The 27,874-nt window shown below is 54.4% G+C and overlaps 1 protein-coding gene across 1 annotated transcript; it reads right to left on the bottom strand.

Annotated features, from left to right (window-relative positions):
- On the bottom strand, positions 1-27,874 carry CALB2 (calbindin 2). Its single transcript, XM_080643800.1, has 11 exons — positions 27,681-27,874; positions 16,476-16,552; positions 14,352-14,441; positions 12,400-12,480; positions 8,528-8,584; positions 7,937-8,014; positions 7,396-7,451; positions 7,060-7,099; positions 6,811-6,864; positions 5,977-6,048; positions 1-681 (listed from the first exon to the last, which is right to left on the bottom strand). Exons 1-11 carry the CDS (start codon positions 27,772-27,774, stop codon positions 565-567), a joined length of 816 nt encoding a protein of 271 aa, XP_080499926.1. The 5' UTR covers positions 27,775-27,874; the 3' UTR covers positions 1-564.

The following is a 27,874-nucleotide window of genomic DNA, read 5'->3' as shown; positions in this document are numbered from 1 at the left end:
GACCAGCAGACGTTTCCACTTTATTGTCTGTAAACTCCTCTTTGGTAAACAAGAAGACAAGAAGCCCAGAGAGAAAAGGAGCATGCTGAGTGGAGAAGACAAGGAACGGCGATGCCTCCACAAACAGGAACTCTGAGAAGACAGCTACACCATTAGCAAGTGGCGGATGGAACTAGGACGGGTGGGACGGGTGGTGGCCTGGGGGAGAGGCGCCAGGGAGCAGGAGGGAAGGGTCCACCCAGCTGGACACAGAAGCCTAAATTACATAGCAAATGAGCTCATGCATCACAGCGAAGAGAATCGGGGAACCCCCCACCGCGCCCTGCCCACCTCCCATGCTTGGTTGGTCCCCTCTGTAGGCAGAGCCGTGTGCCTGGTCAGGCCGGGGGTGGGCTGGAGGGGGCTCCAGGAGGCCTGTCAGCTGCCCATCCTCCTCTCTCCTTTCCTGCTCTGCGGGTGGCAGGGGCGTGGGGAGGGGCGCCCGAGATCTCCAGGTCTGGGGAGGAGTGTCAGGGCCGTGGGGGCAGGGTTTGGGGAGGAGGAGAGGCCGCCTCCGTCTCCTCTTTACAGGGGGGTCTCGCTGCAGAGGACAATCTCCAGGTCCTTGCGGTAGAGCTTCCCCGCCTCGGCCAAGGACATGACGCTCTTTCTGTAGTTGGTGAGCTCCTGGATATTCATTTCCTAGGAGAGACAGGGGGGGTGGTGAGAGCTGGCTCGGTGGGTGGCACCACACAAACAGCCCATCCACTCGTTCACAGCACACCGGCAGGCCCTTCCTCTTACCCATCGCAGCGCAGGCAGCTGGGAGGAATACAAAGATGGGTTTGGCGTCAGGAAGACCTGGGCTACAGCCCTTTTTCACTTACTGGTGCATTGCTTTGGGGAAAGGATTCAACCTGGGTCTCTGCTGCCTTGTCTGTGCCGTGGGCACAGGAATGGCACTCGCCTCCTGAGCGGTGGGGATGACTAGATGAGGGAGTGGATGTGAACACCATTCAGCTCCGTACCTGACACGGAGCATGGCTTCCAAAAGGGGCAGCTGTGGTGCTGGCAGCCGCCCTCTGTGCCTCCACCGCACGGGCCCCCTTTCCTCTCTTCGTCCCTGCCGGCGAGGGAGAGGGTGCCCGGGAAGCTCCCGGCCTTGCCTCCAGGCCCCTGGACCACACTTCCCTAAGCCTCGCCGTTTAAGTAAGGAATTCTGACCCGTGTCCTCCAGCAGCAAAGCTCACCGGCCTCTTCGTGCCCACGGGCTCCCTGTGGCTTTGAGGGGCTCCTAAGGCAGGATGGCACGCCCACAGCCCCGCGGTGCACGGAGGCAGCCTTAAAGGCACGCAGCGCTGGACATGCCTTAAGGGGGACGCGGGCGCACCTGTGTTACTGCGCTCTGCTTTGTCGCGCTTCACAGTGCTGTGGGTTTTTTGTTTGTTTTCATTGAAGGCAAGGCTCTCCACCAGCAAGCAGATGATGGCTGGCTCTATTGAGATACTCGCTTTTTTGTGGAGGCCAGGAGCTGTACCCAGTATTTCAGAGGTGTCCGTCCTTGCTTTATAGTCATTGCTTTGGATGCAAATAGCCAATGGGCCTGAAATATGGCAAAGTCATCTCCAACATGGGAAAATCACTTAAACAACTGTCTTTCCTCCTCCCCCTCCTCTTGTATTGAAAATGTCCACAGATATATTTTTTTTCAGATATATTTTTTATACATTTTTCTTTTTCTTTTTTATTAAATGTATCTCTTTATTGATTTCAGAGAATAAGGGAGAAGGAGAGAGAGATAGAAACATCAATGATGAGAGAGAATCATTGACTGGCTGCCTCCTGCACATCCTCCACTGGGGATCGAGCCTGCAACCCAGGCATGTGCCCTTGTCCGGAATCTAACCTGGGACCCTTAAGTCCACAGGCTGACACTCTATCCACTGAGCCAAGCCGGCTAGGGCCATAGATATTTTTTAAAAGATAGTTTTTGCCTGGGCTGGTGTTGGCCCACGCACGGATGGGTCTCAGATTCGATTCCCGGTCAAGGGTGAGTACTGGGGCTGTGGGTTCCATCCCAAACCCCAGTCTGGGCATGTGCGGGAGGCAGCCAACCCATGTGTCTCACATCGATGTTCTCTCTTTCCTTCCCTCCACCCCTTCCACTTTCTCTAAAAATCAGTGGGAAAGATATCCTCAGGTGAGGAATAACAAAATAATAATAATAATTCTCTTTCTAGGCTGAGGGGTCATGATCCCCATTCTGTTCTTGAGCAAACTGAGCTATAAAGACTAAGGTATGTACCAAAGGACTGGCCAGCTCACAGCCCTAAACACCCCTAGTCCCCGAGTCCTGAAGTCTCTCTCTCCACCTGGCTCACCTGGCCTCAGTCTTCCCCTTTCGGCGTTGTTTCAGGGCACCCCCTCCTGTCACTGATTCCTGGCTTGGTGCTACCACCCGACCCGCAGGCACTCTGCGGGCTTCTCCAGCTTTGGGGGACATCTTCCCTAAAGTTGTGAGGTCCCTGGAAATGCCACCTACCTCATAACACTGGGGTGTGCCTGAGTAGGAACCAAGGATGGGACCCCAAATAGGAACTCCCAGCTTGAGCAGACACCCCTCTGCCCCCGTTTAGTGCGGCATCAGGAGGCAGCAGCCTCGGGGGAAGGGCTGTCTGCGTCTTGTCTCTAAAAGCTTTGCTGGAGCCCTGGCCGGTTTGGCTCAGTGGGTAGAGCGTTGGCCTGTGAACTGAAAGGTCCCAGGTTCGATTCTGGTCAAGGGCACATGCCCGGGTTGTGGACTCGATCCCCAGTGGGGGACTTGCAGGAGGCAGCCGATCCACCATGATTCTCATCATGGATGTTTCTATCTCTCTCTCCCTCTTCCCTCCTCTCTGAAATCAATAAAAATATATTTAAAAAGAAAAGAAAAGAAACAAAAGCTTTGCTGGAGCTGGGGAGGCCTCGCACGAGTGACAGGTGCCTTAGAAGGTGAGACATAGGCCTGATCCCATCAGCCTATCCCAGGAGCCGCCAACATCATTCTGCTCGGGAAAGAGATGACAGCTCCTGCTCCATCAAAATGGCACGCACATCTGCCCCGTGGTTGACCAAAAGCAGCCTTTCCTTCCCAGCTCAGGGCTGTTCTTCCCACACGCAGCTCTCTCCCCCAGATTCGTTCTCTGCATCCCCAGGTGCCAAATCCAAAGCTGACTGCAGGTGGGAGGCGCCAAGGGAAACATCGTTATGAATCCCCCTGTTTTCTCACTTTCAGCATCTGACTGGTTTTGTGTTTCCCCATCTTGAGCGACCCTGTGCCGCCGTGGGAGTTGTCAGTAATGAAGAGAGAGCCTGTCCGGCGATGACCAGGAAATCCAGGGCAGGCCGGAGGATGGACGCATGCCTTCAGGGCCCATCAGCCCGGCCTCGAGGCAGGGCCATGTGGAGACCATTCGTGCCTCATCGATACAATTACAGGTAAAGAGATTTTCCATTATGATGCCCCACTCTCCTTGGGTGCATGAAAGTGAGCAAATAATTTTCTCCTAGAATTTGGTGCCTGGAAAATGTCTGCCACGTTCAAGCACTTGGGGAGTGCTCGTCCTTCCTAGGAAAAACATTTCCTGCCCCTTTCAGAAGGCAGCTGTGGGCACCATCGAGAGAAAAAATAAATGTGGGATGAAAGGCATGAAGGTGATACTCAGGATAAAGATAAAGAGGTCGGAAAGCGATCAGAAAGGGAGCCGGACTCAGAGGCTGCAATGATTCTCTCCCCGCCCCCCCCCCGGCCCCGCCCCGAAACTGAGCAGTAAATTTAGCTCTTGCCTGGCAGCCAAGGCAGTTAGACACGCAAGATATTACAGAGTGTTCACCTTCTAATTAAAGGAAGCAGCCGACAGCCAAACCTTTCGCTCAGAGGAAGACGTTTCCAGAAGGTGGAGGAGGGCGGCTGCAAAGGCTCACCTCTAGTTGTCATCCCCCTGACCCCCCCACCCAGGGCACCTGACCCCCCCACCCAGGGCACCTGACCCCCCACCCAGGGCACCTGACCCCTCCCTCCCAGGGCACCTGACCCCCCCACCCAGGGCACCTGACCCCCCCACCCAGGGCACCTGACCCCCCCACCCAGGGCACCTGACCCTCCCACCCAGGGCACGTGACCCCTCCCACCCAGGGCACCTGACCCCTCTCACCCAGGGCACCTGACCCCTCTCACCCAGGGCACCTGACCCCTCTCACCCAGGGCACCTGACCCCTCTCATCCAGAGCACCTGACCCCTCCCACCCAGGGCACCTGACCCCTCTCACCCAGGGCACCCGACCCTCCCACCCAGGGCACCTGACCCCTCTCACCCAGGGCACCCGACCCTCACACCCAGGGCACCTGACCCCTCCCACCCAGGGCACCTGACCCCTCTCACCCAGGGCACCCGACCCTCCCACCCAGGGCACCTGACCCCTCCCACCCAGGGCACCTGACCCCTCTCATCCAGAGCACCTGACCCCTCCCACCCAGGGCACCTGACCCCTCTCACCCAGGGCACCCGACCCTCCCACCCAGGGCACCTGACCCCTCTCACCCAGGGCACCCGACCCTCACACACAGGGCACCTGACCCCTCCCACCCAGGGCACCTGACCCCTCTCACCCAGGGCACCCGACCCTCCCACCCAGGGCACCTGACCCCTCTCACCCAGGGCACCTGACCCCTCTCACCCAGGGCACCCGACCCTCCCACCCAGGGCACCTGACCCCTCTCACCCAGGGCACCCGACCCTCACACCCAGGGCACCTGACCCCTCCCACCCAGGGCACCTGACCCCTCTCATCCAGGGCACCTGACCCCTCTCACCCAGGGCACTGACCCCTCTCACCCAGGGCACCTGACCCCTCTCACCCAGGGCACCTGACCCCTCTCATCCAGGGCACCTGACCCCTCTCACCCAGGGCACCTGACCCCTCTCACCCAGGGCACTGACCCCTCCCACCCAGGGCACCTGACCCCTCTCACCCAGGGCACCTGACCCCTCTCACCCAGGGCACCTGACCCCTCTCACCCAGGGCACCCGACCCTCCCACCCAGGGCACCCAGCTGAGGCCACAGAGGCCTCCTGGGGTCTGTCCTATCGGCAACAGAACCGGCAAAGTAAAGGAGTCCAGGCTCCGAATTTTCTCTGAGGGGAACAAATGCTTCTGTGGCTCCTTTTAGCCCCTGGCCCAGCTCCCGATTCTACCATGACTTAACTCAGAATACCTTCACCTCCCACTGGGCTCTGCTCTCCAAAATCTCTCCTTGTGTAAAAAAAAGTCTTTGTTGTTGTTGGCATGTGGTTGACACTTCCATGAGCTGGGCCAGTCACCACAGCAGTCATTCACAACAGCCCACAGGTGGAAGCCACCTAAGTGCCATCCACAGATGAGTGGAGAAACGTAGTGTGGCAGCAACACACAGGGAAGGATTAGTCAGCCTTCAAAAGGAGGGGGATTCTGACACAGTCTACAACACAGACGAACCTTGAGGGTGTTCAGTGAAATAAGCCAGTCACAAGAAAACAAATACTGTGTGATTCTGCCTATGCGAGGTCCCTAGAGTTGTCAGGTTTATAGGGACAGGAGACAGAGGGTGGCTGCCAGGGCCTGGGGCGGGGAGGGCTGGGGAGTTGTTAAAAGAGAATGGAGCTTCCGTTTTGCAGGAGGAAGAGTTCGGGGGATGGGTGGTGGTGATGGTTGCACAACATCATAAATGCATTTGCTAGCCCTGAGCTGTACCCGGAAACAGGGGTGAGATGGTAAACCTTATGTTATGTGTATTTACCAGAGTTAAATAAAAAAGAAATATAAGCCAATCAACCAACTATTCAAACAGACACAAAACAACCACCTAAAAAACGGTTTCTGCCTTGTGTGGCTGATCAGAGGGGAGCCAAGTGCCCTCCACGCCTCCTCTCCACCCTCCCCCAGGATACCCCCTCGCCTTGGCCCTGGGCCGCTGCTCACCTTCTTGTTTTTCTCGTACAGGTCCTTCAGAAGGGCGTCCAGCTCGTTCTCGTCAATGTAGCCGCTGCCGTCCTGGGGGCGGGCGCAGAGAGTGCGTACAGGGCTAGCAGTCAGCCCCATGGCCGCAGACTTCGCCCCTGGCTTCCCCACCCGTTCAGGCTAACCTCCCCTGCACTCAGACCGTGAGGTGCCAAACTACAGTCACTCTGACTTGCCCAGTCCATTCAGAGGCGGGGCGCTCCAGGGCACACTTCGGGTAGCCCTTCACCAGGGTGTTTCTCCTTTGCATTGAAATGGAAGCGAGGCTCAGGGAGCATTTAGCTAACGGAGTGTCACATCCCATAATAAGATGCCAGGAGGAAGACAGGGGCTTACCCCAGCCCTACGGTTATAAGGTTATGAGGGAGACCCTGGGAGTCTCCTGGACAGGGGACAGCTGAGGGAGGGGGGGGGTGGCACTCTCTCATTCCCAACGTCCCAGCGGAACACCTGGCGTCAGGACCTGACAGCAGGAGAGCGGTCCTGGCACCTCCTGCCCTTGGCCCCCAACACCCTATCACACCCCAGCTGAACAGAACCCTCTACCACGAACAGTTCTCTCTGTGCCTTTAAGGAACCAAAGCCTTGGGTTCCACAGGCCATGGATCGCGGTGACATTTACCTTCTCACGCAGCAGAGGATGCTGCAGGGATACGAAGGGACAGGGAGAGACCACACCGCCCCAGCTGCCCCCGCAGCTCGCCTGTTCCTAAGGACGAAGCGCAGCCATTCTGGCAGGGGCTGCCCTGGTGACGGGGCCCTCTGGTTCCCACCCCACACCGTCCTCCCTCGTACCTTGTCGTAAAATGTGAAGATGGCGTTGAACTCCTCTGAGGTCAGCTTCATGCCCTGGAAGGTCCAAGGTGTTAGAGAGAGAAGCAGAGGCCGTGTGTGTGTGTGTGTGTGTGTGTGTGTGTGTGTGTGTGTGTGTGTGTGTTTGTTTGTGTGTTTGTGTGTGTAGATTGGGGGCCAGGAGGGTGGAAGGTGAAGCTCAGAGGGATGAGAGGAAGGGAGGAACCAAGAAAAGCAAAGTGGCTCTTTTACCTGAAATTTAAGCAGGAAGTTTTCCTGTACAGGCAGGAGTCTGGAAAGAAAACGTTAGAGCGGAGGTCAGAGGCCGAGCAGAGGCGAGAACAGCTCGCACCGGGTGGGGTGCAGGAGCCGAGCCTGTGGGTGTGGAAGAGGTCGCTGAGCACCTAATAATCTGGAGTTAGTGGAAAGTTCTGAAAAGAGGCAGACAGACCCACTGAGGCGTGGCCTTCGCGATTCTATCAGGCTTTGCATTGAGCTTCGTGAGGCCTGACCTGTCCCCTGTCCCAGTGATGGATCTGAGAGCAGAGATGGTAGCACATGATGCGGGGGTGGAGGGCAGGCACCTACCGGGACATCTCCGAGAGGCCCAGTTTGCCATCGCCATTCAAGTCAAACATGCGCAGCTGTTAGGGACAGAAAGAGATGCTTGGGTTATTCGCGTTGACCTTCCCCCTCTGGAGAGGGAGGACGATGCGGGGAGCAGGCTCATGCCTCCTCTGAGGTCACCTGGGGGCCAGGGGCCAGGGGCCAGCCTGGTCTCGACTGGTCACTGGGGAGAGACAGTCAGGACTCGGTCACTGTTCCCCTCTCCCCTCCTCGGGAAGAAGGCCGCCAAGGACAGCAGGCCAGCCCCACAGGCCCACCCTCTCCAAGTTTATCCTCTCCAGTGCTGCGGCGGTTGTCATGGAAACACATGCTCCTGGTCTCAGTGAGCACCTCAGAGAGAGGCTGTGTGGGGCCACGAGCGAGAGTCCCTTCTCCAGCTGCCACTAGGTGTCCCTTCACCGGGGCCCGAAGAATCAGCCAACAAAACTCTGCAAACCACAATCCCAGCGGCTTGGCCCCAGTCCTGCGCCCCCAGGGAGGAGGGGCCCCTCTGCCCACTCACTATGGTTTGGGTGTACTCCTGGAGCTTGGGTTCATCATACGGCCGGTTGGCCTTCTTCAGCAGGTCAGACAGGAATCCCTGGAATACAAAAAGTTTCTTCAGAGCTCCCAACTCAGTCAGTCAGTCCCCTCATCGCTCATCCCTTAAATCCCTGAGCCCTCTCATGTTTGTGGAGTGAGCTTGGAGGTCTGGAGGTGACTCCTGGGTGCGGCCTCACCCCATAGAAAAGGCATTAGAAACTGGCTCTGGCTCCTCAGAGAGCCCAGGACCGGGCTGCGCAGTGCCTGGGATCACTGGTCCCCGAGGAGTACAGGGGGAGACGTACCAGCCAGAAGGCCGATCTGCCGGGGTTGCCTAGGGTGCCTATCCGGGCACTGTGTGCGGGGCAGTGGGGTTTGGTTGACCTCTGCGCCCTGTAGCTCCATGTTACTGATTCCACTCGGCTGCCCTGAGCCAGACCTGAGTCTAAAATTGACCAAATCCGTGTTCCTCACCCAATGTCTCCTCCTTCCCCAGGTTCCTTAAACCACCCCCAATCTGGCCCCAGCCCCATTCTCCGAACCCTCACACCCTCCCCAAGGCCCATCGTACCTTGAGCTCATTGGCTTCAATGTAGCCACTTCTGTCTGTGTCGTACTTCCGCCAAGCCTGCAATGGAACGCCAGCCTATTCGCGGGGCCTCCGGACACCTGCACACCTCCCTCCGTTCCCCGCTAATGGCCCCGGTGAGCCTTGATATTGGAGAATCGCACAGCGGGGTGGGGAGGTGGAGATGGCCTGGCCCAGTCGCTCGTGTTGTACGTGAAGACATGCAGGGGAGTGTCTTGGCCAAGGTCACAGAGAGAAGGAAGACAACTGGTGGGACAAGGCCTCCCCACTCTAACTGGCGGAAGGTCCGGGTCTCTTTTGGATCCTCCTCTAACCAGGTTAGCAGCTTTTCCCAGGGCTAATACGAGGATCTGGGGGATCTGATTTCTGCTAAGTATATAGGGTGTCCTTTGACTGCTCTGGAAGCTTCTCATTTTCTGGTGGAGGCTGGGAACAAGGGTAAGAACCTTCTGGAAGGAGCAGAAACAGGCTTTGGTTACTCTTCACTGTGCTCCCTCCTCCATCCCCCAGCCCGATGCATGTGGCAGCCGTGTCTGAAGGTGGGACAGAATTGATAGTGTAATCAGTGTTGACTATATCAAGGCACCCCCCACACACCTCTTTCTGATAAAAAGCTTTCTTTTCTTATGTATTTATGTATTTTAGGAAACACCCCTCTCTCATGCTCAACCCATGTGGTTCAAGAGGGGTTGACCCCATCTTTAGAGGTAGGCGTGTGTCCTGTAGACAAGTGCCCCGAAACCCCCGTCTGCACCCCAGCCATCCAGTGGACAGGAGGGAGAACCGGGGGGGCTGGGGCAGGGGGCTGCCTGTATCTGTGACAAAAGGCTCAAAGAACCCTGTTTTCTAAGTATTTCATCTGTTTTGTTGCCTGATCATATTTCTTAGATTTTTTTCTCAAGTTTTCTCTTCTTGCTTTTTATTCCCTTCTCCCTCAGCTCCCAACTGCCCTCAGAGACACCGGCAACACTCGGTTTTCCAAGAATCAGCAAGCCCTAACTCTTTTCCTAAATCTGATCTCCTACCCCCCACTTCTCTATATCATGCTCCTTTTACTGTCAGGAGTATGAGAGTTTATAGATATTTTAGGGTCTGTCCTCCATACCAGCTAACAAGGTTGTATAATTCTCATAGTACAGTAGTGGCTCAAGAAAGTTGGCTCTGATTTTAATTTATTTTCATTTAATTTAACTTTTTTCCTAAAAAGGTCTCTCCTTCCACCCCCGGTCCTGATTTTTGAAAAGTTATTAGACATGAGCAAGACCCAATAACAGTGTGGGCCCATACCACAGATGATGTGGGTTGATGGTATTTAATGAGGGGAGCGGATTTTCCCCGGGGGGGGGGGGGGGGCAAAAAAGCCTAGTTCCATCAAAATATTCCTTCCCCTGCCCCAAAAGCCCACCTTTGAGGAAGCACTAAGAAATACATGCGGTTTTCAAATATGACTTCACCAACCACCTGCATGCATTTAGTGCATCAGAATTGTGTTCATTCAGGAGTCCTCAAACTACGGCCCGCAGGCCACATGCGGCCCGCCGAGGACATTTATCCGGCCCGCCAGGTGCCGCTGCCTGTCCTGCTTAGCAGCCGACTCGTCCCGGGCCCGCAGTGCGCATAGCAATTTGTTCATAGTTTTTTTTTAAACTATAGTCCGGCCCTCCAACGGTCTGAGGGACAGTGAACTGGCACCCTGTTTAAAAAGTTTGAGGACCCCTGACTAGGTTGAGTCTTGACGGGGAAAGGCAGACAGTCCCCAAATGCTTACAGGGAGGGTAACCTGAGGGAGCCCACCTTCTCAGGGCACCGTGCCCAGCAAAGTATCTGGCTGCTTCTGAGAGTGAGAATATCCCAGCAGGTCCGGCCTAACCTCCCTCCCTCCCCTCCTTCCTCCCTCCGCCTCCCTCCCCGGAGCCGCCCCACCCCCACCCTCAGGCGCTCACATCTCTGCCCTCCAGCACTTTGTGCTCATCCATCAATGTGTCATTATTTTCTTCCTGTTCAAGGAAAAGAGTTCAAGAGGCTTGGGCTTTGTGAAATCTCAAAGAAACCCGAGGTGTCGCTAAAATTAGAAATTAAAATGTTGTGCTGAGCAGCGGGATGGGCGCTGTCTGACAGCACTAGCTTCCAGGGCTGCCGAGGGACCACTTCATCTTTCCAGCGGATAAAAGCGGAACAAATGGACAACCCCAAGAGGGGATGCTGCTGGAGAATGGTGGGGTCCCAGGAAACTTGGGGGGTGTTAGCTCAGCAGTTATGCTGGGGCTTAAAAGATAAAGGCAGGTAAGAATATGGAATGATATCAACTCTACAGAAACCACTAATTCTGAGAGAGAGAGAGAGAGAGAGAGAGAGAGAGAGAGAGAGAGAGAGAGAGAGAGAGAGACCGAGGGGCCATTGCTCCTCTTTAAGCATCTCTGCCCCCGGCAAGCTACCATCATCCACATCTTCCAGATCAGAGATGGAATCCAGGCCAAAGAACCATAACGCTGCCTTTACTATAGACAGAAAAATGGACTCTCTCAAAAGCAGCACCCTGACAGGTGACAGGTTTAAAGTATATGCAGACTCCCCCTGCCCTCCCCTCCCCCCCACCCTGTCTCCCCCACACCTGAAGGACTGGGGACAGAATCCAGAATGTCAATTACCATCTTAGGGAATTTTGCCATCTGGAGACAATCTTTTAAAGCCCCATAAAACTCAATCCTTACCTGATGCTCAGGCAAGCTGCTACTGAAAGAGACTCCCCTGACTCTGAGCAGGCTCTTTCTAACCCACTTTCTACCCATACGTGGGGAAACCATTCTACCCATACGTGGGGAAACCATTCTACCCATACGTGGGGAAACCATTCTACCCATACGTGGGGAAACCACTGTGATGTGGGTTTGGAGCTAGCTCCCCAGTCCTTTTAGCAGCGACTCACTGAGAGGGGGAGACTGGTGGCTGGAAATGGGTTTAACAGGACGAATGGCAACTCAGTCAAATTGAAGGCCAGTCATTGTTCATCACAGCAGGCAGGGTGTGCGGGGCATGGGTTGAGTTTCCCTCCCAGGGACACATACATTGAATGGCCAGGGTGCAGAGCCCCAGAAAAAGAGCGAGAAATAATTGGTGGTTGGCTGGCCATCAGGATTAGTAATGTATTTGGTGGAACCATATGGAATTACAATTCTTATAAGTAAAAAATGGTTAAAGATCAGCAATTTCACATGGTTTAACCATTGGTTGAATATGACTCAAAAGACACTTGAGTTTGGGTGTCCTCGTTCACTGACCGAAGAATGTCTATTGTACAGACAGTAATGCCCATTTAAAAGGGGCCAATGAAGCCCAGACCACAGTCAAAGAGCAAACCTGGAAGATACTGGGAACTTTTCCAGCGTGAGGGTGATACACACACCCATCCTCCCCAAGCATCTCCTTGGAACCCTGACCTCGAGGGACACCGATGGCACTGAGAAGACAGTATGGGTGATCCTCGAGCCAAACCCAGTGAAACGGGTCTCTCTACTGCAGGATTTGGAGCCCATGATATGTAAATGTCTGTGGCAAATCCCCGAAGGGGAGATGGCGTTTACCCAGCACTTCCCAAGTGTACTTGACCTTGGCTTGCTTCTCACCTTATTCCTCACACTTTAATGTACACACACCACCCAGGGAGCTTGTTAAACTGTGGGTTCTGACTCAGTGCTTCGAACAAGGTGCCATGATGGTGGTGATGCTGATGGTGCGGGTCCATGGACCACACTGAGTAGCTGCGCTCTAAGGGGTTTAGCGTCTCCCAGGGACCACTCGCAGGCATCCGGGTGGGCCTGGCTCTGAACACCAGGAGGGCAGCACCTCAGCCTCACCTCCATGAACTCCGCGCTGGAGCCCACGTGCTGCCTGAAGCACAGCAGGAAGTTCTCCTCGGTGGGCAGGATCTGCGCCAGCTGTGGATCAGAGAGCGACAGTGACGTTATGGAGGCCCTGCCGGGGAGCCGAGCAGACCTCCCGCAGGAAGAATGGGAAGTGGCCAGGGGCAAGGCAGCGTGGGAGTCGCATTTTGCTTCCTTCCTGAGAACAGCCCTTGGAAGGGGCAGAAGGCTGTTCTGAGAAGTGCATCGTCACCCCAGCTGTATGAGCAGCTGGAGGGACTGAAAGTGGGGCCAAGGACCCAGACTCTAAAGCATACTGAATAGATTGTTCCATAAACGTAACTTCCTAAAACATGCAAGGTGATCTGATGGCCTGCACCAGGCGAAGGAACCTTTTGGGGGTGAGAGAGATGCCGAATCTTGATTTGGTGGTGATTACATGGCTGTCTACAGCTGTGTGAACTCATGGAATTATACACTTCAAATCGATTCAATCAATGCAGTTTATTGATGTAAATTATAGCCCAACTGCCTTTAAAAAAAAAAAGCAAGTGCTCTTGTGCAGCAAGGCCTGTTGGCTGCCCACCCAAGTGGCCTTCCCTGCCCGGCCTTTTGCTCCCAGCATCCTGGGTCACAGGCAAATCCCGATTAGTTTCAGTTAAATGTGCTAATCTTATTTCCCTCACCAGTGATTGGCTTATGGGTAGGCATGTGACCTAGTCCTGGCCCATGAAACGGGAGGGGAGGTCTTTTGAGGGTACACCTGGGAAAGGTTTCCTTGCTCTTATGAGGGACCAAATGAGAGGAGCCCTTTCTGCCTCTGGATGTGGATGTGATGCCCGGAACTGCTGCAGCCAGCTTGCTACCAGCCTGAGGATGAAGCTGTTTTCGGGGCAGAGAACAGAACCAAGAGAACTGCAGAGAAGCAGAGCTGGACACTGGCCGCCTCCACCTGGAGTCAACCCTACCCACAGCCTTCCTCATCATAGTCTAAGCCAGAAGTCAGTAAACTAAGGTTCATGGTCAAATCTGCAAGTGAACTTGTACTGGAACATGCCAAGGCCATGCATGTGCACACCGTCTGTGGCTGCTGTGTGCCACCATGGCAGTGCAGAGCTGAAGAGTCATGACAGAGACTGTGTGACCCACAGTCCCCACACACTTATCAAAATCTGCTTCACTTCTGTCTCTTCTCTATAAAAGTCTCTCCCTTAGCTCCTGCTGGTGGAATGTTCCTAACCATTTCCTGTTGGGCGCTGCCCAGTTTCAATAGATCTTTGCTAAAAAGACTCTTGAATTTTTTAATATGCCTCGATTTATCTTTTAACAATATGTATATAGCTATTCATATACAAATGTATATGTGTATATAATATATAAAGTATATTACACATAAATTATACATGCCATATAGACAGAGGTGGGCGAAAGTAGGTTTACAGTTGTGAGTATGCAAAAACAGTTTATTCTTGTATTATTGATTTTTGATTGTGTTATTTGTCTTATTATTATTATTTCATATCCTTATGATTTATCTTTTATGTAATGATGGCTGGTAATTTAACCTACTTTCGCGCACCCCTATATTATAAAAAATTTTGCCTTTTTAAAAAAATGTTGCCTTTGGATGCCTTTAGGTTGGGCACAAACTCTCCTGTTCCCCAGTCTTCACTGTCCCTTCTGTCTTCAGCTGGGCTCATCGCACATTTACAATACTTGATGGACCCTGAGAGCATTTAAGATCTTCATCCCTGTCTTAGGCCAACGTTGGTTGCTCCTTGTGGGACACAGAGAAAGCCCCTTTGGTCAGCCCCAATGCTCAGGCTGGGGGCAGGGCTTTAAGGTCACCGCCTCATTTAGGTCCCTAGATGGGTGCTTGTGCCTGGGAGAGGTACAGGTGACATGGCCATTCCCGCAGAGCTCTGAGCCAGGACAGCAGGACTCACCTCTGCCATCTCGATTTTCCCATCCGAGTTCTTGTCATACTTCTGCATGAACGCCTTCATCTTCTCCCCCAAGTTGTCACTCTTGGACGTCTGTGGAAAGACAAAGGAGGCTGATTTTGCCACTGGGTCCCATGTGAGGAGCCTATCCATTCTACCCACAAATGGAAGCCGAGATGAAGTGACTTCTCCTGGGGTCTACCAGTAAGTATAGACAGAATTTGAACTCACGGCTCCCGCTTCCAAGGCCAGTGTTCTTTCTACCACATAACAGCTGCTCTATGGACTCGAAAGGACTTAAACCAGTCTGGGACAGTATCAGTTGAGATTGTAGTTGACAGACTTGAAAATCACCCCTGATGCCATCTGAGGAAGGCAAGCGACTAAGAGAAGGATGTCAGACTTGGAGCACTTCATAATACACATTTCCCTACACCACGATCCCACGATCAGCTGTGGAGCCTGTGTTTTCTCTGATCCAGGCTTCATTATCTTGGTAACGAGGGGTGATGGGGAAGCTGTTGATAAACCCATGAATCACCTCCATCGCATAAGCCCATTGCTTGAACCTCCTCCTCACTGGAGCGCTCTGCTAAGCTTTGAACCAGGAGCTCAGTGGCGGATTTGTGACTCATCCCCAGAACTGCTCCACAAAGATGCTAATAAGCAGTGGATTGGCCAACAGACACGCAGCAGGGGGCGTTAGAGAGACCCCCCAAAGGACCCTCCAGAGCTGGGGGCGGAAGTGGGTCTGACTCCATATATTTGAGGACCAGGCATGGTTCTAATCACCTCACCTTTTTCATATTTCAGATGCTCCTCCAAAAGGCTTTAGTGAATTCCATAGTACCCGGCTGGCATGGGGAACAACATCCCTGCCATTAAGGGGCTGGGACAAGATTCGGAGTCACTTCTGGCAGGCTAAGCAGGGTGGTCTGACACCTCCGCACACGAGCCAGCCAGTACCATTGATTCAGATGCTGCTTTGGAGCAATCCTCCGTTTTCCTCTAGGCCTTTGATGAGGATGCCAGCCTTTGTTGGTTTAGGAAAGTGGTTCTCCAGTGGGGACGATTCTGACCCCTCCCCACCCCCCCTGCAGCAGGGACATGTAGCAATGTCTAGAGACAGTTTTGATTGTCACAACTTGGAAAGGAGCTACTGGCATCTGGTGTGTAGAGGCCAGGGATGCCGCTAATCATCCTACAATACACAGGATAGTCTCCACGACAAAGGATTATCCATCCCCAATGTCAGTAGTGCTGAGGCTGAGAACTGCTGGTCTAGAATAAAAGCACTTGAACCCCCCTAGGCATCCACTCTTGAGTCAGGACCCCTCTGAGCATCTTAGACAGGCTGTGGACTCTCCACTAGGAAATGATACTTTTTATATACAGATACACAGACACAAAGCTTTGCAGCTTTGAGGGGTTCATCAATCTGCTGTTCATTTATGAATATCAATCCCAGACATTCCAGTGATACTGAGATATGGTACTCTTTTTAGAGAGTAGTCCATTTTTAAAAAATCCTTACAAATAAAAGGGTTGAGTGAGACCAGAGCTGTCAGGCTGGCTGATGGGATGCATAGCTTGGGACAATGCTTAAAGCCCTGGTCAGCCCAGCTGGCATAGCTCAGCATAGCTCAGTGGTTGAGCATCAACCTATGAACAAGGAGGTCATGGTTCGATGACCGGTCAGGGCACATGCCTGGGTTTGCAGTCTTGATCCCCAGTGGGGGGCATACAGGAGGCAACTAACAATGATTTTTCTCTCATTGATGTTTCTTTCTTTTTTTTTTTAATTTTATTTATTTTCTACAGAGAGGAAGGAGAGGGATGGAGAGCTAGAAACATCGATGAGAGAGAAACATCGATCAGCTGCCTCCTGCACACCTCCCACTGGGGATGTGCCCGCAACCAAGGTACATGCCCTTGACCGGAATCGAACCCGGGACCCTTCAGTCCGCAGGCCGACGCTCTATCCACTGAGCCAAACCGGTTTCGGCTCTCTCATTGATGTTTCTATCTCTCTTTCTCCTCTCTGAAATCAATACAAATTAAAAAAAAAAAAAAAGCCATGGTCAGATGACAGAAATCCCACACAATGGGAAAGGGGGCTGGGCTTACCATGCCAGAGACTTTTCTTGTCTTCTCCAGCTCTTGGAAGAAGTTTTCTAGTTCTTTACCTTCAATATACCCATTTCCTGCAAAGATAGCAAAGACAAAAAAAGCACTTAACCTCAGAGCTAAATAGGTAAGACCAATGGAGGGGGGTACAGTGGGGAAGTGGGGGGCTTCACGGAGAACGTCTCACTGGTCAACAAGCAGGTGTCTGGCCAGCCCCAGACTGTTAGGGATGTGGGTCCTGCCCTCAGACATTTGCAACTGTAGAGATAGTGCGTCTTTTTTTTTTTTTTTTAATATATTTTATTGATATTTTACAGAGAGGAAGGAAGAGGGATAGAGAGTCAGAAACATCGATGAGAGAGAAACATCGATCAGCTGCCTCCTGCACACCTCCCACTGGGGATGTGCCCGCAACCAAGTCACGTGCCCTTGACCGGAATCGAACCTGGGACCCTTCAGTCCGCAGGCCGATGCTCTATCCACTGAGCCAAACCGGTTTTGGCGAGATAGTGCGTCTTTGGGGTATTCATGCAGTAGTCAGAGAACATGGGGCGGGCCCAGCGTCTGGGCCAGCACCGAGGTGAGCAAGAGCTGGGAGCTGTCCATAAGCGGCTGGGCAAGCAGCAGGAGCTGGAGATGGGACAGGGGACAACAGGCCACCAGCATCCAGGTTTGTCAGCAGGTGGCCGGCCCTAGTCACCTGAATGAGGTCAGAAGCAAAACTTGGGTCTCTGGGGTTGGGAGGGTGTACGGAGTTGACCAGTGACTCCCTGGAATCCATGTCCGCCTGGAACCTCAGAATGTGACTTATTTGAAAATAGGCTCTTTGCCACGATGCAATCAGTTAAAATGAGGTCATACTAGACTAGGGCGGGCCCTAAATCCAATGACATGTTCTTATGAGAAGGCCATGGGGAAACACAGACACACAGGGAAGTTGGCCTCGTGAAGACAGAGGCAGAGATCAGAGTGAGCATCTCCGCGCTCAGGAGCACCATGGATTGCTGGCAACCCTAGAAGCCATGAGAAAGACACAGGATACGTTGTGCCTCTCGGAGCCCGAAACAACCTTGCTGACACCTTGACTTTGGACTTCTAGCCTCCAGAACTGTAAGAGAATAAATTTTGGTTGTTTTAAGCCACCCAGTTTGTGGTACTTTGTTTCAAGAGCTCCAGGAAACTGGTAAGGAAGGAAAGAGTGGAAAGAGAAAGGTGATCTCTCCTGTGGGATGGGGGCACCGGGGAGAGTTGGTCACCGGGATTAAGCATGGGGGAGGCAACCCACGGCATTGTAATGGATAGAGGGGCTCTGTGGACCCAGGTTCAAACCCTGGTCCTGCTGCACTTACCAGCTCTATGACTTTGGAAAAGTTACTCTACCCATCTGGGCTATGTTAATTAAATGGGAATTTGGATGTAAATTCCACCACCCAACCCATTATGAGCGCACCATAAATGTTGCTACTGCTTGCATTCAATAACCAGACCCTGTGTATAAGGTAAAAAGTGCTTTTGAGGACCAGGTCCCAAGATCAACGCCTGACTTACAAGATCAGGTAAGCAGTGAGAAGTCCGTGAGGTTCTCAAGTCTTGAACTCCAGATGACCTAGAGACCTGGGTGAGCTGAGGCCACGGACAAGGCCCACTGGCCTGGGCTGTGGCTGTGACGGGAGGAGGCATTTGTGGGTGGGGAATCAGGCCCAAGCACTGCTCCCCAGGCTGCGTGCTCTGATTTGGAATCTCTTGGGATCTTTAAAACAATATGAACGACTGGCTCCCACCTCCTGATGTTCTGATGTAATTGGTTTGGGGGGTGATATATTTGTTAAAGCCCCCTAGGTCATTTTCATGTCCAGCAAATTGGAAACCACAGGCCTAAAGTTCCAAATCTTATCTAAAGCAGTTAGTTACACAAGGTTTCCACGCAGAACATTCAACTGGAGCAGAAAAGGGGGATGGCTGTTCGTTTGCTTCCGGGGAGAATGGAATTACAAACTAAAGGAGTATTTGCCCTGGCCTTGGTGGGGCCTGTGGGGGATGGATGGAGGAGGATATACACTGAGTGGCCAGATTATGATCTCTGAACGCATAATAATCTGGCCACTCAGTGTATATTCTACATAATAAAAGGCTAATATGCAAATTGTCCCCTCGACCAGGAGTTTGACCAGCAGGCAGGCCGGCCAACTGCCCATGTCCCCTCCCCCTGGCCAGGCTAGCCGTACCCCACCCATGCATGAATTCATGCACCGGGCCTATAATATATATATATACACACACACTGAGTGGCCAGATTATTATGCGTTCAGAGATCATAATAATCTGGCTACTCAGTGTAGGTGTGGTTTGTTCTTAGACTCTCCCCAGGCTCTCTTGGAGAATTCACTTACAAATAAATAACTTTAGAGGCGCCCTCTAGTGGAGAGGATGCCACAATTGTATATAAAGAATCACGTGAGATAAAGTATTTTTGTCTCCAGGGAGAAGATGTGATTGTAATGGGGAAACGAGACTTGAGTCCCCCGCCCCCCCTTCCAGCCCCCAATACCAAGATAGAGTAGTCATGTTTCTTCCAAGATGTTCTGCAAAGCTTCTTGGGGGAGTTGGAATTTCACGAGTGTGTGCCTAATAGCTGGTGGGCGAGGCCAGCCAGAGTGGCGGAGTGAGGGCAGGAGAGGAAGGAGGAGGGGCTTTCTAGGCAAAAAGGAAGTCATCTGGTTAGTGCAGTGGTCGGCCAACCTCGGCTCACGAGCCACATGCGGCTCTTTGGTCCCTTGAGTGTGGCTCTTCCACAAAATACCACGGCCTGGGCGAGTCTATTTTGAAGAAGTGGCGTTAGAAGAAGTTTAAGTTAAAAAATTTGGCTCTCAAAAGAAATTTCAATCGTACTGTTGATATTTGGCTCTGTTGACTAATGAGTTTGCCGACCACTGGGTTAGTAGACGGTAACTCCTGAGGGGGAGGAACAAGTGCTTTTTCTCTCCCTGGCCCCTCCCTGCAGGGTCTGGCTGTTCTCCCATTTCTCAGGCAGGAAGCTTGGGTAAGTGGTGGGTCCAGGTGCAGCTCCCAGGAGCGGGAGGCTGGGGTTGGAAAGGCCGCTCGGGCTTGCACTGGGAGGTGCGCGACGTGGAGGCCTCAGAGGTGGCCGGAGCCGGGCTGGGTGGACACCTGGGTGAGTGTGCGTCTGTTTCTCCAGTGTGTCAGAAAGTGGCTGGCATGTCTGCCGGGGCCTTGGACAGGGGTGGGCAGGGGAGGTCCCTCTGGGCAGGGAGAGGAGAAAGGGAAGGGTGAAGTCCGAGGCAGCGAGAGGGGCCGGAGCGGGGGTCCTGCCACTGGAGAGAGCCCCCTCCTGATCCGGCTTGAGCAGCACCAGCGGCAGGAGGTTCCCGAGGCTGGATGAGCCCCTCTCGCCAGGCCAGGGGTACATCACCTCCCTGTGACCCCAACAAAGGGGCAGAGATGTGTGCAATTCAACAAGCCTTTATTTTTTGAACTGAACAGTTCAACGCTTCGGCAGGAGCTCAGGGAGCTGTAGCCACGTTCTAGATATGAGCCTATTTTTCAAGAGCATTTAATGGTCTCCTGGGGGAGGCAGCCAGGCAAGACGGACGTGAATCTACCAGCTGAAGGTGGAGGGTGAGAAGCGGAGATTACATAGACCGGCTGGAGCTGCAGAGCCTGCAGGGCCCGAAGGGCGTCCTCCACCACTGAGGGGGGTGGGGGGGGTGGGGGAGAGGCGAGGGGGGAGGAGGCAGGGGACCGGGGGTCGGGGGAGACCTTGCTACTTTGGCTCCCTCAGAGCAACTCCCTTCCGGCACCTGGAAAGCACCTATTACCCGAGGCTGGGGTGGAGGATGGCCTGCCTGCTTCCAGAGAGGCCTCCGCACTGGGCAAGCCGTTTGCTTTTTCTGCGACCCTCCTACTTTCTTATGGGGTCAGGGGGAAGGTGACTGGCCACCAAGCAGATCTCATATGGATGGGTATCTATATGAATGTGGTCACCATGGCAACCATCATGTCTAACCTCTATCAAACCTATTCTGTGAACCTTATGAAGAGAGGACTGGGTGGGAGCCAGAGACCCTGCACCCTTTCTTAGTTTACTCTTAGTTTTTCCTTTTTTTTTTTTTTTTTTTTAGAGAGATAGAGGGGAGAAGGATAGAGAGGGAAATATTGATGTGAGAGAGACACGTGAGATTGCTTGCCTCCTGCATGCACCTGGAGATCGAGCCTGCAACTGAGATACATGCCCTTGATCAGGAATCGAACCCGTGACCCTTTGGTCCTCAGGCCCATGCTCTAACTACGGAGAAAATCCTGGCCAGGCCCTTAGTTTACTCTTGCTACCATTTTCCACCACCATTGTGCCTCAGTTTTCTCCAATTTAAAGTGAGACAACACTTCTTTACAATTTATCTGACCACAAGTACTCGGAAAGCCTCGACTGAAGGGTGCTCTGATCACAGTGGAGAGACGCCTACCTGAGACATAGGAGCACAGACTTTCTAAGAACCGAACAGGAAAGAGGAGCCTGACTGAAGAGGTATATTCTGCCATCAGCTCCGTGACTGTTCCTGTGACGCCGAGCAAGCCAGCGTCTAAGCCTCAGTTTCGTCACCTCCCTTGGGTATGACTCCGGATGCCCTTTCTCCTTTCCAGGGCTATTGTGACAGCCACGCAAGGGGATGTGACGGAAGCAAAACGTGAAGTGTCACCACCCGGAAAGCACCGTTTTTATCCTCTGTGCTCTGAAGGTCTGAACCCACCAATGACAGCTGTCTTAGGGGGCTGGTTCTCGGCCCAGGCTGTGTTGGAATCACCTGGGAAGCTTTTAAAATATATTTTTATTGATTTCAGAGAGGAAGGGAGAGGGGGAGAGAGAGAGAAACATCAATGATGAGAGAGAATCACGGATCCGCTGCCTCCTGCACGCCCCATACCGGGGATCGAGCCCACAACCTGCGTGTACCCTGACCGGGAATGGAACTGTGACCTGGTTCATAGGTTGACACTGAGCCACACTGGCCTGGCAGGAATCACCTGGAAAGCTTTTAAAACATCACTGCCGCGTGGACCCCCTCCCCCGAGCTTCTGACTTAATTGATGAGGCGAGGCCTTCTCATGGGCATGTTTTCAAAGCTTCCCAGGTGATTCCAATGTGCAGCCGGGGGTCAGGGCTGCTTTAAGCAGCGTGTCTGAAATCTTAGGGTGTGCAGGAGCTGCCTGGGGATCTTATTAAAACGGAGATTCTGATTTAGTGTGTCTGGCGGATAAGGGCTTGCTGTTGGAAGTGTGATCTATGGAATACTAGGTTGTTAGAGATGCAGAATCCCAGGCCCCACCCCAGTCCTGCTGAACCAGAACCTGCATTTTAACCACATGGGAGCACCAGCGTCTGAGGACCACGGCTCCCCAACGCCTGTATCTTCACAGAAAGACCATGCCTTTGGCTTTTACTCAAGGTGAGGCTGGGGGCTGATGTGAGCCCCAAGATGGTGACCTGGGTCTTGTACTGACAAGTGACTCGTCTCTATTAACTCCAAGGGCCTGGACCAGTGCTCCTCAAAGTGTGGTCTGGGGCCTGACAGTGGTGGCATCACGGGGGGTGGGGAGGGGAGTAGGGAGGGAGACTCATTAAAAAGGCAGAGTCTCGGTCCCACCGCAGACCTGCTGAGCCAGAGGCTTCTGGAGGGAGGCCGGGACACCTGTGCTCTCACAGGCCCTCGTGCGGACGCAGGCTGGAGAGCCCTGGCTGGGTGCTGGCGGGTGCAGCTCACCTGCCTGGGTGCCTCTGTGCTGCATAGCTAACTAAGAGCAACCCAGGAGGGGAGACAGGCCGCTCGGACTTCCTCCTCAAGCTGCACAGGAGGTCAGGCTGCTTGACCGCCCCCTGCCCTCCAGCCCGAGCTACACCCTTTAAGGGGGGAGACTGGCTTCCTCAGGCTCTGCCTCCATAGTAACATTACTGTGCGTGGGCCCACCGTGTACAAAGAGCTCTCCACTCCCGCCCGCCTGGTCCTCGGACCCTGCCAGGTGAGTAGCCTGCATTATGCACCCCGTGTTAGAGGGAGTGTGTGGGGGAGACTTTAGTCACAGCTAACGGCCTTGTTTCCTTCTATGTATCTCAGGCACGACCTCTGTCCATATCTGTGTATGTCTTGGTTTCTCTGACACACACACACACACACACACACACACACAAACAATCTCTCTCTCTCTCTCTCTCTCTCTCTCTCTCTCTCTCTCTCTCTCTCTCTCTCTCCCCCCCCCCCCCCAGCGGGGATCCCAGCGTAAACAGCTACTTGACTTGGAGTCTGTGCTTCTGGAATGGTGGCTCGGAGCTGGGCCGGGTCCCCTGAACCTGTGGACAGCTGGCAGCTAGTGCTGGGCGGATTCCCAGGCGTGGGCGAGGCCAGAAGGATGGGGCAGATTGGGCGAGAGAGGAGGGGAGACCGTAGAGAGCCGGAGAGGAGGGGAGAGAGCCAAAGCCAGAGGCCCCAGATGGGACCGGCTGGGCAAGGGAGGGCGCGTGCCGCAAGGGGCCAGGAGAGCCGCCAGGCCCTGCTGAGGAGCTGCACGCTGCTCTGTTAATTCTGGCCCCTGGGATTGAAGAGGTTCCCCCACTGGGTCTCCGTGGCCCTGGAGCCTCCCCCAGGGGCCTCCGCTAGTGAAACCACTGGAGTCCAGAGGGGAATAGCCAAGGCGAGCGGCAGGGAGGGGCTGGCTGGGCTGGGGGCTGCCCTGGGGAGGCGGCTGAAGCACCTTGTTTGTGAACACCTGTCCCTGGGGCTGCCCCCTGGGGCCCCAGCTCTTCCCAGACACAGCTGCCTCCCAGGCTGGCACAACCCCCTCTGCAGAGAGGCAGGGCGCTGGGGCGAGGGATCTGCACAGAGGGCACCCAGCTCAGGACTGGCACCGTGGGCGCTCCACACCGAAGGGCGCTGTTCATGCAACAAGTGGGGCGTCGGGAGTGACGGCCGAGGCGGCGCTGGGGTACTTATTCCTAGGGCCTCCCCAGGTGGGGCAGGAGGCTGCTCCCAGGGAGCCCAGACCCTGACACCACCCCCAAATGAGGCAGCCCCCAGGGAGACACCCTGACAGGGTGAAAGGAGGCCTCTCACACAACTTCGGCCTTGGCTCCCGAACCAGAGCCCTCTGACTTGAGGGTGCCAAGAAGCAATCATTTTTATAAACCCTGTAATTAACCTTATAAATAGCACAGTTCTATTGCATTGCAAACGTCGCGGTATTTGTGTAAATACTTAATAGGTGCCAGATATTCGTAACCCCGGTTGGGCATGTTCCTATTTAGCGGGCCACGAGCCTTGACTGAATATTTAATATCCAATCAACGCAGCTGCCCGGCCTCGCTCCCCCTCGGAGAGGCGCTGGTGTTCGCCTCCCCTCCCCCCACCAGGGCAAGTGTCCTCAGTGATGGGGGCGGGGGGGTTGGAGGGAGGTCCTGTCATAACGACTGGGTGTAGGAGAGAGGAGAAACACTGGGCTTTCCTTCCTGTCACTCCTTTTCAAGGCGTGGGCCACACAGGTGGCAATAAGGCTCTGTGCCCAAGAGTGGTGTAGAGAGCGCCCCGGGTCACCGGGCCACCTGGAAGCAGACAAGCGCCCAAGAGTCCGGGCAGTCTCACCCTGGAGATGGGGTGTGTATGTTTCTTTCCGGGGGGTGGGGGTGGTGGTGGGAGAGGTGTCCCTAAAATTACTTTCTTTTACATCTTTCTTGTTTTGCTGATTATACAAGAAACACATGCTCTTGTGAATATGTCACACACGGTGGAAATTAACTTAGAAAAGAAAATGCCTTTTAATTTCACTTCATCTACTCTGCAGGGAGAACGACTCTTATATTCTTTGAAATCTTTTCCAGCAAACCTGGTCCATGGATAACAAAGATGGGCTCATACTCGCGTAGCGTTCTGCCACAGTTTTTAAAGCCTGAAGAATGCACCGTGGACATTTTTCCACGTCAGGACCAAGCGCCGCCTCCTTTTCACTGGTGGCATAACGTTCCACTGCGGCGATGAGCCTGATTTATTCTGTTCCCTAGGGAAGCCCGTTCCCCCCACATTTTCAGTATTTGGTAAGGGGGCCCGGCTCATAGGACTGTGCACATGCGTGAGCGTATCGCACGCACATGGATAGGTTCTTGGAGCGAGTGGGATTGCTTCTTGGCCTGGGAGCTGCCGCTGGCCCCTGGGAGGGAACCCAGCTCAGTTGCTTCCAAAGGGCAAAGGTCAGTGTGAGCTCTGAGCTGGTCACCCTCGGCCGCCTGCACCTTGCAGAGTGAGAAAGTTCTTGGCAAAGAAGTGCCCGGGCAGCAGCAGCAGAGCGGACGCAGACACGTCAGGCCACCGAAGGGCCCTCCGCAGCGAGGCGATAGGGAAGGGCCACAGCCCCGCCCGAGTCACAGGGAGCGCTTGGCTGCTTTTGGGAGCTGACATCAGAACCTCCCAAATGCATGACCCTGGCTGACCTCTGTGGAGGAGTCGGGGCTGGTACAGGGGACGAGGGGACAGGATTCCTGACCCCCTCCTCTTTGCTCTGTGATCTCTCCCTTTTCAAACACCTTCTTCCTTTCTCAACTGAAAGGCTAATGATAATTTTGAAAAAAATCGAACTCCTTGAGCAAAGTCACCAGGATGATGGTTCTTCCTTCTGGTTAGGAATGGCTGAGTTCGGGCAGAGCCCCCGCCCAGCCCCACTCTCCTCAGAGCCGTGCCTCCTGGTCTCTGTTTACTGCAGAGTGCGGGGTGGGGGGGCGGGGCGGGGGGGGGTGGCTCACTCTCCCTGGTGGCTGTGGCTAATTGGGCTCCAGCGAGCTCACTCCTGAGACCCTCCTCTGCAGAGTCCTCCCAGGGCTCTTTGAGTTTGTGAGCAGCAGTGGGACTCAGGGAAGAAACCCCAAGATGAAAACAGAAGCCAGAGTTAGTAAGAGGGAGGCCCAGACGGGGCAGGGGACACCTCAGGGGTGAGGGGGCGAGCTCCGTGCAGGCTCTGGTGTTTGAGCGGGGACGGGTAGGGAAGTTACAGAGCAGGCAGTCCACAGCCTAATTCTGGGTCCTTTAGTGGAATTTAAACCACCTCTGTGCTATCAGGCACTTTAATTCTCTTTGCCTGCCTTCTCTGTTAGGCCCGGTTCCTCCTTGGGATTGTCCGAGGCCGTGACCACAGAGGGCAATGGGGTGCCTGGTGGACAAGCAAGAAGCAAGCATTCCGCTCCCCTTTCCCATCGGAGCAGGAGGGAGCCACGGGTTCCCCGGCTTTAAAGACTCGAGTCTAGTTGCAGCGTAGCTATGCCCCAGCCACCCCAGGACCCCTTTGTGGGATGAAAGGAACTGCCCATAACCTCTGAGGCTGGGTCAGGGCCTCTCCGGTGGGCAAGAGGGAGGCAGAGCAGGTGTCCAGGAGTCCGAGGGGGCACAGGTGCGGCCAGTCACCAGCCCCACCTCCACCTTGCTGCTCCATCTTGGAGAAGTCACTTCTGTGCCTGTTTCCTCATTTACACGAGAGGACCCTGACCTGCCCAGCAGGCCCACAGCCTGGAACTCAAGAAGGTGTGACTGTGTTTTGAAAAGCACCACGTCTCAGGTAAATGTAAGGATTAGCATGCTTATCGAGAGCGCCCTGGGTCGTCCCCAGGAGACGGGAGAAGCAGAACTGAGGAGTCCTCTGTTTATAGCTGACTCATCTGGCAGGAGGCCGGTGGTATAACCTTGGCCACTTGGTAACTTTCCTTGAATCATGCAAGTCTCTGGAGCAAATGAGCCAGCAGGAGCATCCTTAGGGAATGCGCTTGTCATCTGGAATACTCAGAGCCTTTTTCACTAAGTTCTAGGGCAGCAGCCGGGGATTAGAAATGCCAGCCCTCCGTAGCCCCATTTTACAGATGTAACCATCTACCCACCTTCACTAAGTCAGAGGCAGATCACGGTCCGAACCCACACATCCCATGCCCAGTCCTCTGCGCCCCCAGCTTCCTCAGTTGGCTCCAAGGGAACAGAACTTCACTCTTTAGCATCCCCAGATATTAACCCCTGACTCCCCAGTGCTCTGGGCAGAGGACCTCTGGGTCTCCATCCTCACCCCTGCCCTGCCAAGCTGAGGAAGGGAAGGGGAAGAATGGAATGAGCCACCCCCTGGTCCTCCCTCTGGCTCCCATACTCCCGTCTCAGCCCCGGGATAAACACGTTTCGCCACCACCCTGCCAATGGTCTGAGATGCCAGAACATTTTGGATGCCCACCCCAGGGAAGATCTCAGAGAAGGAATATCAGGCCACGTAATTTTTTTTTGGAGAAAAAGTCCCCAGCGAAATCAGAAGCCTCTCCAGGGGGGCCCCCTTTCTGCCTGAGGACCGACCCTGGAGATCTCAGTGCTGAGAGCCATCTCCAAGGGGCATTCGGTCCAGGCCTCACTTTTTGGGGGAGCCAATGTCAAGACCACACAGAGCAGAGGGTTGTTCAGAGAAGGCATTTAACATTGTGCTCCCTCCCCACTCAGAGGTGGAATCACCCAGAGCACCCAGGATTGTCACCGTGCGGGAACGTGTCAGGCTGACACCCAGCTCTGCCTCCACCCTACCCCCTGCTGCTGCGGGTGGCTCCGCATGCCTGCGGGGGATGGAACACGGGCAGGGGAAGCCCAGGGGTGTTCAGGGCCCCGTGCCATTCTCCTCTCCTGCTCCTCGCTGATAGGGCTGGGAGGCTAAGGGTTTCCCTTCAGGACCCCTGCCCCCCAGCTTGCCCCAGGCCCCAGGGCTAACCTGGTATTCAGCCAAAGGGGAACTTGAAAGAAATGAGTGGGCTTCTGAGACCTGTAGCTGCAGGCAGCTGAAGGCAGGACGTTCCCTTGAAGAGCAAGGCGGGAAGAGGAGATGGGGGGCGGGGGGGCGGCTCACAGGAAGACTGGCCAGCCCCCAGGCCGCCTCTGGGAAGGCACCAACCTGCCCAGAACGAGGCTGCAAAAGCCGGTGGGCTCTCTGTCATCTATGTCAGGGCAGAAAAGTTACTGACAGTTGTCATCAGAGCAGCCGGGATGTCTCCCAAACTCAGGACCCCCGAGATCAGCAGGCTCTATAGTCAAAATGCCCCCTGAAGCAAAGGTCCCCCTGCCCGCCTCCACCAGTGCTCCATCCCTTCCGCCGCAGGTCCCCTGGGGTCAAATGGGCACCGAAGTTGGGAGCTTTACTGACCGTCTGCGTCAAAGTGCTTCCAGATCTCCAGGAACTGGGACGCCGTCAGCTCGGCCAGGTGCAGGTAAGGGGGCTGCTGCTGCGGGCCAGCCATGGCGAGCGGCTCGGAGACCTCAGGCAGCACCGTGCTCTCCCTGCGCACTCCGCGCTCGGCCAGGTCCTGCGAGCCACGCTGCCTTTATATACAGTTCGGG

Source organism: Plecotus auritus (genome assembly GCF_963455305.1).
Source record: "Plecotus auritus genome assembly, chromosome: 10".
NCBI classification, from domain to species: Eukaryota; Metazoa; Chordata; class Mammalia; order Chiroptera; family Vespertilionidae; genus Plecotus; species Plecotus auritus.
This window is presented reverse-complemented; position numbering and strand designations above follow the sequence as displayed.